The 14291-nt window shown below is 45.0% G+C and overlaps 2 protein-coding genes across 2 annotated transcripts; one reads left to right on the forward strand and one right to left on the reverse strand.

Annotated features, from left to right (window-relative positions):
* The first annotated feature begins 3541 nt into the window (after positions 1-3541).
* LOC115327229 lies at positions 3542-4920 on the forward strand. Its single transcript, XM_040211953.1, has 2 exons — positions 3542-3691; positions 4528-4920. Exons 1-2 carry the CDS (start codon positions 3542-3544, stop codon positions 4918-4920), a joined length of 543 nt encoding a protein of 180 aa, XP_040067887.1.
* Positions 4921-5730: 810 nt separating this feature from the next.
* LOC120841112 lies at positions 5731-7314 on the reverse strand. The gene is made up of 2 exons (XM_040211951.1): positions 7166-7314; positions 5731-6325 (listed from the first exon to the last, which is right to left on the reverse strand). Exons 1-2 carry the CDS (start codon positions 7312-7314, stop codon positions 5731-5733), a joined length of 744 nt encoding a protein of 247 aa, XP_040067885.1.
* Between the last annotated feature and the right edge of the window lie 6977 nt (positions 7315-14291).

Below are 14291 nucleotides of genomic sequence, written 5' to 3' on the forward strand. Positions count from 1 at the left end.
CCAGCTAGTTTTTATAAAGTTCAATAACAACGCTGTGCTTGCCTAAATGTTCATACCCAGCACAATGTCCCTCAAGTACTTCGGCAGCATAATAAATTCCCAGGCATTCACATGATTATCGATGCCACCAATGCACTTCCCGATCGGTGTTTTTAGATAGCCCATCGGTGGTTCTTCATGGTAGAGCGTCCTACCGCGATGCAATTTTTCAGAGCCGACGAGAGGCCTTTGTATTCAAGACCGAATAATCTACCCTGACGTAAATGAACGCCGTCGCGCCGTGGCCGACGGTAGCGTTGTTGATGGTATTTGACACAAAACTTAGAACGTCGCTTGTGTGGTTGCCATCTTTAGATGGAGCCCAGCGCAGCTCTCGAATACGATTTTTTTTCCCGTTCGGGCTTCCGCTATGCAACCTCTAGAATTTAATTTTCCAGGTTGGTCAGTGTAGGCACACTCTCACAACAGGCGGAACTATGAGGAAGAATGTCAAGCAGATGTCGAGCAGGAACCACGTGAAACGGTATACACTGAGAATAAATCTATTTTGAGGTACTTCCCGATGCGCCATGGTCATTTTTAAAGGCGCGTTAGAAGGTCTCTTGGCGCAGATTCCCGCGGATCCATCTGCCAATAGGAACACATCCAGCGGTGTGGTCGGCTTTCCCGGGGAGCTAGCGAAGCGGTGGACGGTTACCAATTTACCTTAAACCGGGTGTTTGAACGAAGGCTACAGGAATTTCTAAAAATAATTTTCCGGTTGAGAAAAAAGAAACTTTCGTGAAACAAAGTCGCTGCGATGGCGGTCGTCAGGAATTTCAAATATAGTACTAATTAGTTAAATAATTGCCAAAACATTACGAATTAACTTATCAATTAGTGAAAAGAAACTATGGTGGTTTCATCTGAACTCAGGCACACATTTTGGGTCGAATTTCTAACTTAAAAAAAATGTCATGTTCTCGTGGAAATTCTATAATAAAAAAGACGCAAACGGCGAGATCGTCGGATTTTTTGTTCTCAAGCTATGGATCGTTGAAGCGGCCAAGGTGGAAACTGACGTTTTTCCAGCTTATCGGGGGTGCCATATTTCACTCAGTCCCTTTTCCCTACTTTTTACGCTGCTTCAATATAAGCTTTCGGGAACACTCTCGAGATATGCTTTTTTTTAATGTAAATTAAGGGTCTAGGTCATCAAACATTGATTTTTTTTTTTTTTTTATAATTGTCAAACCGCCTCTCTGCGACGATATTTGACGAAGTACAGCAAGCTGTGCTGTGTGACCTAAATAACATATTTTGATGATCTTTACATCATCGTAAAGCTCCAAATAAGCTCTTTTTAGCATAATTTAAATATCGAGTTAAATATATAATGCGCCACATGTGCTTGAAGAACAAATATTTCGAAAAACTAGCAAGCTTGGAGTCTATTTTCTAAAAAAAAAAAGAAAAGAAAAACAATTTATTATTTAATTTCTTCTATTCACAGTTAGGTAATATAGTAGTCTATCAGGAACTAACAATAACAGACATTGTAATATATTGTTTGTATGGCCGCTATTAAGATTCGAATCTCGCGCTATGAGCGTTTTGAACGGGACTTCGCACAGGCACTCTCCTGAGCAGAATTTTGGCCTATGTAAGATTTTCTATTTATCCTTGGCAGTTATCTCAATATCAAACCATAAAAAATAATGAAATTTGAAGTAGTGCACTTAAAAAAAGTTTTGAAGTCCGTATTCACAAGTGCGGGCACAGCGCTTACTTCCTCTCAATTCGGGGGAATGCAGATCGCTAGAGAATTCCTCTGTGTCCTTTTGCTTTCGGCTTTGAGTTGTAAATACCAAACTTGATATGTAATTGTGATATTTTCTTATGTCAAACAGATATTTAGTACATATACATATGTACGGTTTAGTATCTGACGCTTAAGAAGTACGGTTTTTGTGCACATACGGACTCCTTCGTAAAATAACGAGCTTTTCGTAGCGTGTATGGCTTCAAAAGTGTTATTCATGTGTTTAGGTTTCATTTCTATTTTCAGTGATTCATGCCGGGTCACTTAGACTTTTCCCTCTTGACTTAAATTTGTCCGGGAGTCGAGATGTTACGTATCTTCTCCGTGAATACATAGGGCGAAGCTCACACACCTTGCAAATCACCCCAGTGCCAAGTAAATCAACATTGTTAGGAAAAATATTGTTGCTTCACTGGCTTCTACGATCAGATATTGAGGTAAGTACTAACATTAAGGGGCAACTTCGGCCAAAATTCCTAAGCAAATAAATTACTGGTATCGCTTTAGTGGCACAAAATACGAAACCAGCCAAAATATTACGTCAAGGGGACGCCCCATTTTAAACTGATGCCAATAATAAAAATGCGACCCGCTGCGAGTAGCCGCTCCTTAGCGGGCCGCCGGCGGGTCACCGATCGCTAAACCAACCTTGGGCCGTGACGTCATTGTCGTTCTCTTTTTTTTTTTCTTTTTTCTACCCGGTGCGGAAGGGCTTATACCCCTGTCAGTCGGGCACCTCAAATGACATTTACCCCAAATGACATTCAGTGTGAATCTCATTTAGGCAGTGTCACACGGGAACTTAAATGACATTTGACTTAAATGACATTCGAGCTCAACTGAGTTCTCCCAAACTTATCTACGGCTGGTAAATGTGTAGTCTCATCAACAGCGGTCAGCACAAGTTCCGCGAATTGAAATAAAACATTATAAATAATACAAATACAACTGAAAACAATGCTTGTAGCAATTATTTTTAGATAAAAATGCTTATAACGTGTATATCTTGCACACCTTTTGCGATATATTTGTTTAATATACTCGCAGTCTCAGTTGCCCAGTACGCCTAAACTGTCCGTTGTCTGCTAGCTCGCTCCTCCGCTCGCTCGTTTACCTCGGTTGTTTAGCTTTCTCATTAGTCTTGCCATTTATCCTTCTCATCTTCTATTTCTTTTGTTTATATTTCATCATCGTTTTATAGTATTTTATTCTTGTGTTGTATATATATATATAATCTTTTTGTTGTACGTACAGATTTTATTGTGTTTTAAGTAGCTTTAAGAACGCGCGCGAAGTGACACCATGTCGAACGGAGCGGGACCTTCGGCCGCGAAGAAGAGGGAGCCGCGCGTCGTATGGACCTCCTAGGAGACCTGGACGTTGATCCGGCTCTGGGAGGGCAGGATGGAAGACCTCCGACGCGCCAAGCGTAACGGAGGCGTTTACGGGGATATTGCGCAAGAGCTGCTCCGTTGCGGTATTGTGAGGACCAAGGACCAGGTCCACACCAAGATAGAAAACCTGACCAACACGTACCGGTAAGATAATTGTAAAGTTTCATGCACCCTGAGAGTAGGACATGTCAGGGCGGAAAAAAAAAATTTAAGATAACTAAATCGTGGTTTAAATCATGATTTAAATCGTGAATTAAATATCCCAGTTAAAAATTCCCATTATGCATACATCAATAGCTTTGCCATAAAGTTGCCACTCACTGTAATTCCACTTTTCAGAAAACATATGAGGGAGGGGACCACCACGGGTTCCGGCGCCATGAAGTGGCCCTTCTTCTGGGACCTCAATCGACTGTTTGGGTCCCTACCCCTGAACGACACGACCCTCGTGGATGAAAGTTTGGCGTCCAACCACGCCACACCGGCAGTAGTGGAGGTAGGTTTGGTGGTTTCTCTCAGAAAAGTTTCTGCATTTTTGAATGACAAATCATTTCAATGTGAAAGTGGCAGCAAGTGGCAAATGCGTGAAATTGTTCTTGAAAATTTCCCACCAAGCAGAGTCCACCGAGCTAATCGACGTGCTCCTCTGCTTTGGCTGCTTTTCCGAGAAGCCGTTGCAAAGCGACAAAACTTTGCACGCGTGTGACGGTGCAATGCGGTAAAGCTTGATGCGAGAGCTTCAGCTGAAGTGGAGCATTGTGGCTGCTTTAAAAATTCGGAGTTCTGCCAGACTATGGCTATACTGTAGAAAGGGTGCATACCATAGATAAGGCGCCTACTCTACCTTGGGCCCTTCCTGTTTTTCTGCTCTCGAACGTAACAGTTGTCCTTTCTGATGTTTTTGCGATTATCTTCAACTGTTTTGTGTGTGCCTGCTCAATATTTTACGCTACACTCCTTTTAATGCACAGTGTACAATGCTGTCAAAGGTACTGACATGAGAGCTTGGCTATATCGAATATTAAATTTGCACGAAAGCATGTCCAAATGAATCGCTAATAGAAGTCCCGTGCTCGTGCCAGTATCTTTGAGAGCGTTGAATGCTGTCTCTGAAACGGAGTATAGAGCTATAGCACTTATGCGCTCTGATGCATATAACTATGCTAGCAATACCTAGCATCATGATTCTCAACTACAAAGCATTCATACACAGGGTTAGAGTTCCGTTACTTTTGGGTACCCCTTCTATAATGGCTTTGGGTGGCACCTAACAGCTTGCTGCAGTCTCTTGTATCTGAACAGGAAAAACTACTTGTGTGGTACTCCTCTCAGTTGCTCTCCGACATGCAAGAGAGAAGCATGGTGGAGGTAGACTACTTCGAGGAGCCCGTCGAGGAACCCGGAGGGGAGCTGCATGGCGAGGAAAGCCAAGTCGCCAGCACCCCTGCCGCTACAAGTGTCAGCAGGCCGGGGCCCAGCAGCGTCAATGGCACAAGCAACGTGCCGCCGAGGCCACAAGAAAGGAAAAGGCCGCAAGCTCCAAGCACCGCATACATAAAAACGGTGATCGATGAGCAGAGGCTGCTCAGGCAGAGTTTTGAGGCTTCGAGGGGGAGAGAGTTCGCCCTACGGGAGCGGGAAATCGTCCTGCAGGAAACCGCCATCAAGGTGCAGCAAGAGCTCGCAACTGCATTGATGGCTTTCTTGAATAAAAATGACACATAAACTGCCATGTAAGCTGTCCTGGTGTGCATTCATGTTACATTCAAGAGTAGCTGCCTCGGTGACTTCAGAGCAGACCGTTTGCCTACGTATCCCCAGTTGGCGAGATCTAATCCTGTCCGTGGTGTCTGCAACCTGACGGAGGCTTATTGCGGAGAGGCCACTGTGTAACCGAGATTTCGGTTGTACCTCAAGGTCCCTGGGTGACCTACACTAATCCCCAGTTTTTCATTAAGTTGTGCAATATGCCCTTGATTGGTTTGGCATATGGAGCCCCCAAATAGAATTTTTGGTATTCAATATTTGATTATACATTTGACTTTTTGCCAACTATTTGGGAATACTCGATTTCATTCAAGCTGAAATTCTACTATTCGCATACCCATACTTTTTTTTCCTTGCAACTCTCATGGAAAGCAACAGTTCAAGGAATACCCCAAACGGGTGCTGGTATTTCTTGCACTCCAGCAGTGACCCTTTCAGATGATCTTTTGTTTTATAAGCTTCGTCTCATTGCACATAGTAGCAATGAGAGATGCTTGAACTTATATTTCGGCAGTCAATGCCTTACAGTTTATTAAAACTGTGTTATAAAAGCCACATGAAAGCATACAGAAGGCTAAGCATATGGACCGAAACATGAGACTTCACTTGGGACACGGGGTTGGCAGCACGTTTTACGCTCCAAAGCCAGATTTGTTTGGCCCTTAAAAGGGCCTTTTGTTCTTCAGGCACTGGAAAGGGCCCTCGTAGCTGTCAGGGTCTGTGGTCTTTCTGTTGCTGCAAACAAGAGCAGTTACTTGAGCTCTTCATCTAGACCATGTGCCTCGAGCGTTGGTGTAGGTACCCCGCAATGGCGTCCCTGACGCCCTGCCCGTTGTCTGCCTCGGCATCTGTGGTGCACACCGGTTGCAGATAGATCCTGTCCTCCGTTGCCACGTCGCTGAGCCACTGGGGCTCGACACCGTCGTTGAAATGCTCGCACACATTGTTTAAAATGCAGCAGGCTCGCACAACAAGCCGAGCGTTGTCCACCTTGCACTCCATCCTCTTCATAATGAAGCGGAATCGGGCCTTGACCCTTCCGAAGGCGTTCTCCACGACTCGGCGAGCAGATGACAGCAGTCGGTTGAAGCCTTCCTGTGGAGAGTCTTTCTTAACGTCCTTGCGAGGGTACAGCTTGAGCATGTTGGATGTCAAAGGGAATGCCTGGTCACACAGGATCAGGGGCGGCACGGTGGTCCCGTTGACGGTGACCATCGGCATCTGCAGCGTTGGACCTTGTAGAACAGCCGTCAAAGCCGACCTCCGGTATACATGTGCGTCATGGCACCGCCCTGGTGTCCCGACGTTCACATACCGGAACCGGTAGCGGTGGTCTACGAGGGCCAGCAGGATGATGCTATACCTGGATACAAACATTACAAGGCATATATCAGCTCCATGGGTGTTGAATATATCATGCTGTAGTCATACAGTCCCCAAACTCCCCAGCTCCATGGGTATTGAATATATCATGCTGTAGTCATACAGTCCCCAAACCGGAGATTCAAAAGGGAAGTAGACAGCACAGCACACTTCGTTAAAACTCCGCAGAACAGAGGTGTACATAGCCTCTGAACATCACATTAAAAGTGTCAAAAGCTGGCTATCAGTTACTGGCATCTCATATTCAGGAATAGCTATTTCATACCTTCCATGTCATCAAACATGTGTAGCTTATATCACCATATTAAAATTTATAAGGAAAAATGTTTGGTCCAGGTACATTTTATTCAAATCGAAACCTTTGAAACCAATTGCAGTGCAAGTTAGCTTGCGTTTTGCGCACCTCGTGCGTTTGTTTGCCCCCCAAATGTGCCCACGTGGGTTTGTTTCCCCTCAACCAATGACGGCAGGAGTTGGGTCCTTCATCATCGCAAGTTCTCTATGAGTTCTCTCCGTTGCCCTTTGCTTGGCATGCCCCTCTTTATGTTTCGATGCCTCAAGGACGCATTTTAGAACACTTGCTAGCAGTAACAGGTTTGCATCATTCAGTTTGGCTAGCTTCATTGAATTTGTTTACTGATAATAATTCACACTCAATATTTCTTATAGAAATTGTTTTTTTTCTTCTTTTTGTTGCAATTATCAGTTTGAAAACAGATGCCCGACTTTCTGAAGGTCCAGGAAGTTCAACGTATATCGTAAGGATACTAGCAGTCCATAGATGATGATACACATTGTCCTTGAAGTAAAGGTTACCTACCAGCCCTTGTAGTTGTGGTAGTCGCTCGCGTTGACCTTCGGTGGTGAGATGGGGAAGTGGCAGCCATCCAGCGCCCCTATGCCCTGGGGAAACTCCAGAGCAGCTTGGAACTCCCCGATGTGGTCCGGAAGCTCGGCGGCGCTCACCATCTTGAGCCAGTCTTGCTCGAGGGCGGAGACAACTACCTTACAGAACTCCCTGTAGTTTTCGTTCACGGTGGACCGTCCCAGGCCGAACAAGTTGGCGACGGTGCGGTCTTCTGCGCTCGAGCACAACTTGCACAGCGCAGCACCAACTCTCTCCTCCACCGGAATGGTGGAACGCATGTTAGTAACTTCGCGCTTCATGTGGGGCCGACACACGTCCACCAGGTACCTAAACGTAACCGGCTTGACACGGAAGGACTGCTTGAAGAAGTGCTCCGGCAAGTGGGGTAGTGTGTCCTCAAACCAGCGCTTGTTCCTCCTGAACGCTTGGATGCTTCGTGGAATGAGACTTGATGCTTCAACGGCAGCGAACATCAGGTCGTTGCTAAGCGGCCTTTCTTGAAGGCGGACACTTTCTACGCTGGCAGATCGTATGTCGGTCCTCAGCAGCGTCAAGGCACTCTGTTGTTGTGCGTACAAACACATCAGGAACGCGATGCGACGTTCCGGATCCATCGCACTACGATCATTGTCGTCAGCAGGCGCCATTGCTACAGGGTCACGGTCTTCGCTTGAATCGATCGCAGACGTAAACGTCAACGGGGTACACGAATCCGGCGAAAACGAAAGAGCGCGAGGAACAACGGTGAGCAGACGCGCGGAGTTCCGATAGCAGACGAGCCAAGCAGCGGAACGGATACGGCTACGGATGACTTGGGAGTGCTGACGTCGTGTCATAGTTGCCGCAAAACACCTTGTCTCCGTCAAAACGTGTACTTATTTTTATCAGCGTGTTTGAATTTTATGTTCTGAGAGTTTGTTACATTTTATTTACTTAGTAAACAATAAAATAAACACTAGTGTGCCGGGTTAACAATATTACAAACGCTACATTGCCAGGTTAACAACAGACCGCTATCGTGATAGACATCACCCATATGACATTTGAGTTACCCGTGTGACACGACACTACTTAAATGTCATTTGAAAATCCCAAAGGCCTTTAGCGTAAATGACATTCAAGGTGCCCGTCTGACAGGGGTATTACTCGTTGCGCGGTCGAGCAGCGTAAAGTGCGCTTCTTTTAGACGCTACCGCCGCTACTTCGACTGGTCCTTGGCGTGTTTAGCCGTTGCTTTTATCTGCAGTCCGTGTAACTTCGGTATAGCCTTTTGTTTATTTGCTTGTGAGGACAGCAAGGCTCATTTTAGCGAGCAATTCGGTGCGCACTCGCACTCATCGTGGTGTCAGACAGAAGCACTCTCACTGCGAAGTTTGTCAGCAGGTGGCAGTGGGTCATGTGCATATGAGTTAAGGCTGTGGGGTCCCGTCAGCCCCCATCTGGTCGACAACCGGACGCCGGCGCCTGGGGACATTTTCGATGCCGCCGTGGCGAAGACGGCGCCTTTAAAGCTTGGTGCCCGAGTTCCTCCTCCCTCGGGACCCATCTTGAAGACGTTGGCGGTGTCGGCGGTGGACATCTTAGGACCCCCCTCCCGGACAGCGTCGGTGCCCGAGGCCCTGCACGTGCTGCGGCAGAGCCAGACGGGGAGCTCCAACGAAAGACCGCCCACGATGGGCCTCTGGTGCGCGGTGACGGCGGGAATAACGAGGAAAGCTGGGACGACGGGAGATTGGAGGGGGACTCTTGCGCGAGAAGCGGGCCACTACGGATGTTCGCGGTGGTGGCGACGGCGACGTCGGCTCGGGCGACGGCCCGGTGACATGGTCCGGACTTAGACCCAGAATATGACCCTCGACGGCGACGTCCACAGGATGCGGTGTAGACTAGCACCTCAGGGACGATCCGCATGCAGCAAACAGTGGCGGCGCACCTCCTCCAAGCTTCCTCGATCACTTGTCCCGATCCCGAAATCCCCCCAGAAGAATGTGTGTGGAATAAATCCCTTTTGCCGAGAGCTATGCGTTGCTGTGTCACGTTCATTCGAAGACAGGGGTCCGGGGAATCGGTCGAGAAGCCTACAAGACTCAAGCTATCGTCGTCTTCAATATCTTCACTAAACGATATGTCTGCTGAAAAAAATTAAAAAGAAGAAGCCTGTTCTAATTTGGAAATCGGCATGCGACATTGACGCAGGGATTCAAAGTCAAATGCTCTATTTATCTCATATGAAAAAAGGAGGCACAGATAAAAAAAAAAAACATTTGGGGGTTGTCCATATACGTCCTGCATAAAATTAGTGAAAAGGATGATTCCAGCGGAACCACAGTGAAGATGTAAGGTAAAACATGCAGTCAACATAGCAATGAACCTCGTATTACAAAGTGGCCTGTCGCACACAAAAGGTAAGCATGACAAAAGTATCCAGATCAATAAAGCAGTCATTGTCAACTTCAGTGTTGAACATGAAGCGTTGCCACTCCGTTGAATGAGGAATGGTAGGCATGTAAGCTACAACCACTAACTAGCTCCCATAACAAGATTTTTTGTATTCGTTTTTGTTTTGTAACTTTCAAGGGCGGCAAGCCTTTTTTTTTAATATTTTCTGAAATTAGATCCACCACCTAGGTGAACTTATATGGTAAATTGCAGTGTCGTAGCTTACAAATTCACTTTTTACACGCCCGAGGAAAAAGAAAAACGGAAAAACAAACGTATATAGCCCAGCACACACGTGTTCGGACGCCGCGGCCCGCGCCGGAAAGCCCCAAAGCTTAGTGTCTGCGACTGACCCCAGTGTGAAAGCGAGCGAATACGGAGAAGCTCACGCACGGCGACCGACGGCCCCCAGAGTACTGTACGCCACTGGCAGCGCGGCGTAGAGCAATGCCGCTCCATCCACAGAGCCCGGTTGACAAGTTAGGCCCAGAGACCAGTACGGGCGAGCGCAGCCACGGCGACGGCCGCCGGGTACAAAGTTATTCAACGCCTGCCGCGTGCGCGTTCCACCGCTCATAGAAACAGCAACAAACAATAAAAGCATTTTGCCACAGAAAGTTACTGCCACCGTTTTAGTATTGATTTTGGCGTACGCCATAACCACTACCGTAGTCGAAGCGGAGGGGTAGTTAGATCGGCGTCCTACACCGGAACCGAACAAGTTCACTCGCCTGCCGGTCGCTAGCTTTTAGGTATACGCACACACTCTTGCTACATATGCTGGATATCTGCCACGTATACAGAATTAAAACAAAAGCAGCTGACCTTTTATCTTTAAACGGCTAGCGCAACAGATATAGCTGCCGCTTGGACCGCGCAGTCGTTGAACGAGAACGACCATGACGTCACGACGGCCTAGTGGCTGATTTCCATGGCCGGGACCTCGAGTGGCTAGTTTCGGATTTGTAGACCGCGCCCCAAACAAAATTTTGAGGCGTCGATAACTTTAAAGCTATGCACAAGACCGAGAAAAAATTACACTTTGTAATTTAGGAAGGCTGACTGCGCTAAAAACAGTCGTAATTCCAAAATCGAAAGTATGGCCTGGAGTTGCCCTTTAAATATAAAATCTTTCATGGGTCAAAATTCTGCTCAGCTGAGCGCCTATGCGAAGTCTCATTCAAAAGTCTTGTTTCACTAGATTTGAGTTTTAATAGAGGCCATACAAACAATATATTACAATTTAAGTTGGTAGTTCTTGACAGACTACTATATTACCTAACTGTGAATAAAAAATGAAAGAAATAAAATGTTTTTTTTTTTAGAAAATCGACTTCAAACAGGCAAGTTTTTTTTTAATATTCGTTTTTCTGGCAAATTTTCCGCATTATATGTTTATCACAAAATATTCAAAATATACACAAAAGAAAGAGAATAATTGGAGCGTTACGGTAATGTGAACATCATATAATATATTGATTAGGTCACACAGCACAGCTTTCTGAACTTCGTCAAATATTTTTGCAGAGAGGTGTTCTGACAATTAAAAAAACAACAAAAAAAAACATTAAACATATTTAACCTAGACGCTTTATTAGCATACCTCGCCGTTTGCGTCTTCTTTTGCCAAAGGAATTTACAAGTAGCTACTAAAAATTTCTGGCGAGTTAATTATGAGTTAGTGTATTTTTGTGAGTCATTTGTATTACTGGGCGACAAGTGAACAAGAACCAAAATGGGAGCTTTTACAGCCGCCATACAAACGAAAGTTTACGTTTCCTTTTTATTTTACTTTATAAAGTACTGCAATAGTTAGCTAGAGAAAAACAGTTAGCCAAATAAAAGGTTTGGTTTTCAGAAAATCGACCTCCAATTCGCAAGATTTTTGAAATAGTCCTTCCTTTACGAGAAAATACTGCGGTTTACCTTTTACATACAGCATCAAATTTGTTATCATTAGAAAGAATACACTCGAAGATTTCTAAAAATAATAAATATGTTAAGACACCTCATATAGGTCACACGGAAGGGCTGGTAAACTTTGACAAATATTGTCCAAAAACGTCCATATTGGGAAATTTCCTAATATATATCTCATATAAATAATCGCGTTAAAATTATTTATCAGACAATAAGCGTGTCCACATGTATCTAATAAAAAAATTAAAGGCGCCAATTTTGAATTACTGTATTTTTGCGAATAAGTCGATTTACTGACAAAACAGTCAAAAATCAGACTTCAAGCTTTTATAGCTGCCATAAAAACAAAGTAATATTTTTTTTTTATTTATATTACTTTATAAAGCAATGCAATAGCTAACTAGAGAAAAACGTCTGCCAAATAAAAGGTGAGTTTTTTTTAGAAAATTGACCTACGATTTGCCAAATCTTATATATACTCATTGCTTTACAAAAATACACTGCCCTTTCTCTTTTACACACCACGTTATATTTTTGTCAATAGAAAGAGTATACTTTCAGCTTTCCGAAAATACTAAATGTGTTACGATATCTCAAATAGGTCACACGGAAGAACCTGTCAAACCTTGACAAATATTGTCAAAGGGAACCAATTTGACAATATTTAAAACAAAAGTGAAGATAAATAATCGCAATAAAATTATTGACCTTAAATAATCGCTATTTTGAAAGTGGCCGAAAAAAGTTACATTGCACGACCAAACAAGGCAAAAAGTTAAAATAAGTGAAACAAAAAAAAAGAACAAAAAATCGCCCGGATTTGCGGTTTGCACTCCCTGTCACAGAAGGGTTTTCCCTAAAACATATTTTTTCGTCAGATTCTAAAATTCGGCCCCAAATCCGTGCCTCAGTTGAGGCACTGATTATACAAACAACTGAATTAACCCATTTTAGAACGATATAGGAGCGAGGCAGCATTTTATGGCGTTCCTAAGATACACTCAATATGGACGCAATCTAGGTTTCAAATTCCTATTCGGGCACATCTTTGCGCCAGCAGTTCTGCTCTCTGGTGGCCAAAGCGCGAAGCTAGTGCCTTGCCTCCCCACTTAGGATGGAGGGAAGTATGGCGCACGGGCATTGCGCATCTTGACCACCGGGAGGCAGGGCCGCTGGCTCAAAAATGCACTGCGTTGGCATACCAAAAACTAGAAACGCGTCCAAAATTATAGATTTTTTTAACGCAGTTAAACGCTAACCCTGCCATAAATCAGCTGAAACATTTATTGCATTAGATGGTTTTAGATTATGCTTAGCAAGTTTCGTATTAAAACAGTAGTTTTTTTTTTATTTAGACAGGTAATAAGCAAATTTAAGTAAATCATTTCGCAGAGAGTTGTTTTGCAATCTTTGGCGACCGTCATGGCTACCAGTTTGCTCCCGGAAAGGGTTTCATTTTAGTGCGCAGCTCTTAGGCGCCCGTTTCGGGCTTGAGCGGCGTCGCCGTCGCCGTCGCGGTCGGCGTAACCGCGTGGTGCATTATTGGTAAATTTCCCCGCTAAATCTAGCGAAATTTTTTTCCCGATAAACTTGGCGGAGCATTTTCCCAGCTAAATTTAGCGGAAAATTTTCCCCGGTAAATTTAGCGGAAAAAGTTTCCCGCTCAACGTAGCGGAAAAATTTCCCCGCTCCCTTTGGCGGAAAAATTTCCCCGCAAAATTTAGCGGAAACTTTTCCCCGCTTGCGGAAAAATTGCCCGGCTAAATGCAGCGGAAAAATTTCCCCTCTAAATTCAGCGGAACAATTTCCCCGGTAAATTTAGCGGAAAATTTTTCCCTTGAATGGGAGGCGAGCAGGAGAGGAGGAGGGGCATAGCCTCCTTTACGCACTTTACCCTCTCTCAAGAGCTGCGTTCTAATTCGGCGTTACAGGGGATTGTAAATGTCTTTCATTTTTTTCTCAACAACCCTATTTTTAGGAATTTATAAAATCCTTCGCTGAAGCACCCCGTACATAGCTCCTTGAAGCACGTTCCTTGGAGTGGACGTACTGGGCCTTTTCTTTCAGACGTCAGAAACTTTGAGGAGATGAAGCTCACGCCGTAGTAGACGTCGGACACGACCGGGCGGCTGATGGCTGCCTCCGAGCTATCTTAACGTAGGTCATGTTTAACGGATGCTACGGCATGACGGGAGCACAAGATTGAACGCGCGTTGACCTCCTCTCGTTGAGCCTCACAGATGGGGAGAGCTGCCAAGTGATCAGTAGCATGCAGCAACCTCTGGAGATACGACGACCCTCGTGGTCTAACAAATGCCAAGGCGGTCTGAGAGTCTCGAGCCGAAGATATTTCTAAATGGCGGAAAGTCATCGACGCCGGGTACTTCCTGGTTGTGACTGGCTCGGGCCAGCAGGGAACGTTCGATGTTGGTGACATCACTAAAAAACTATTCGACTGTTGTGCAAGAGTTGCGGACAAGGCCGTCTGAGAAGGCTTTTACGCCTCAACTATGAGCTTTTATACTGCCTGTTTTCTTTATTTCCTCAATGGTCGGCGCAGACGCAGAGGTCACGGTCTCATTGGATCGTTTGGTTTTCGTTTATATAATGTCGTAGGCCCTCTTCTCGTAATTATTAAACCTTCTAGATGACTTCGAGAATATTTTCAACATTGATTTGAAATCTTTGAGCTGCACCCGCACTGTGCAGCATACTATCG

The sequence above is a fragment of the Ixodes scapularis genome, unplaced genomic scaffold (genome assembly GCF_016920785.2).
Source record: "Ixodes scapularis isolate PalLabHiFi unplaced genomic scaffold, ASM1692078v2 PGA_scaffold5__190_contigs__length_132052651, whole genome shotgun sequence".
In the NCBI taxonomy this organism is placed as follows: domain Eukaryota; kingdom Metazoa; phylum Arthropoda; class Arachnida; order Ixodida; family Ixodidae; genus Ixodes; species Ixodes scapularis.

Coding starts and splice junctions, on each gene's coding strand:
- LOC115327229 (XM_040211953.1), top strand. CDS start 3,542: ATGAGGGAGGGGACCACCACGGGTTCCGGCGCCATGAAGTGGCCCTTC. Junction 3,692..4,527: donor CCACACCGGCAGTAGTGGAG/GTAGGTTTGGTG, acceptor TACTCCTCTCAG/TTGCTCTCCGACATGCAAGA.
- LOC120841112 (XM_040211951.1), bottom strand. CDS start 7,314: ATGGTGAGCGCCGCCGAGCTTCCGGACCACATCGGGGAGTTCCAAGCT. Junction 6,326..7,165: donor TACCACAACTACAAGGGCTG/GTAGGTAACCTT, acceptor GTTTGTATCCAG/GTATAGCATCATCCTGCTGG.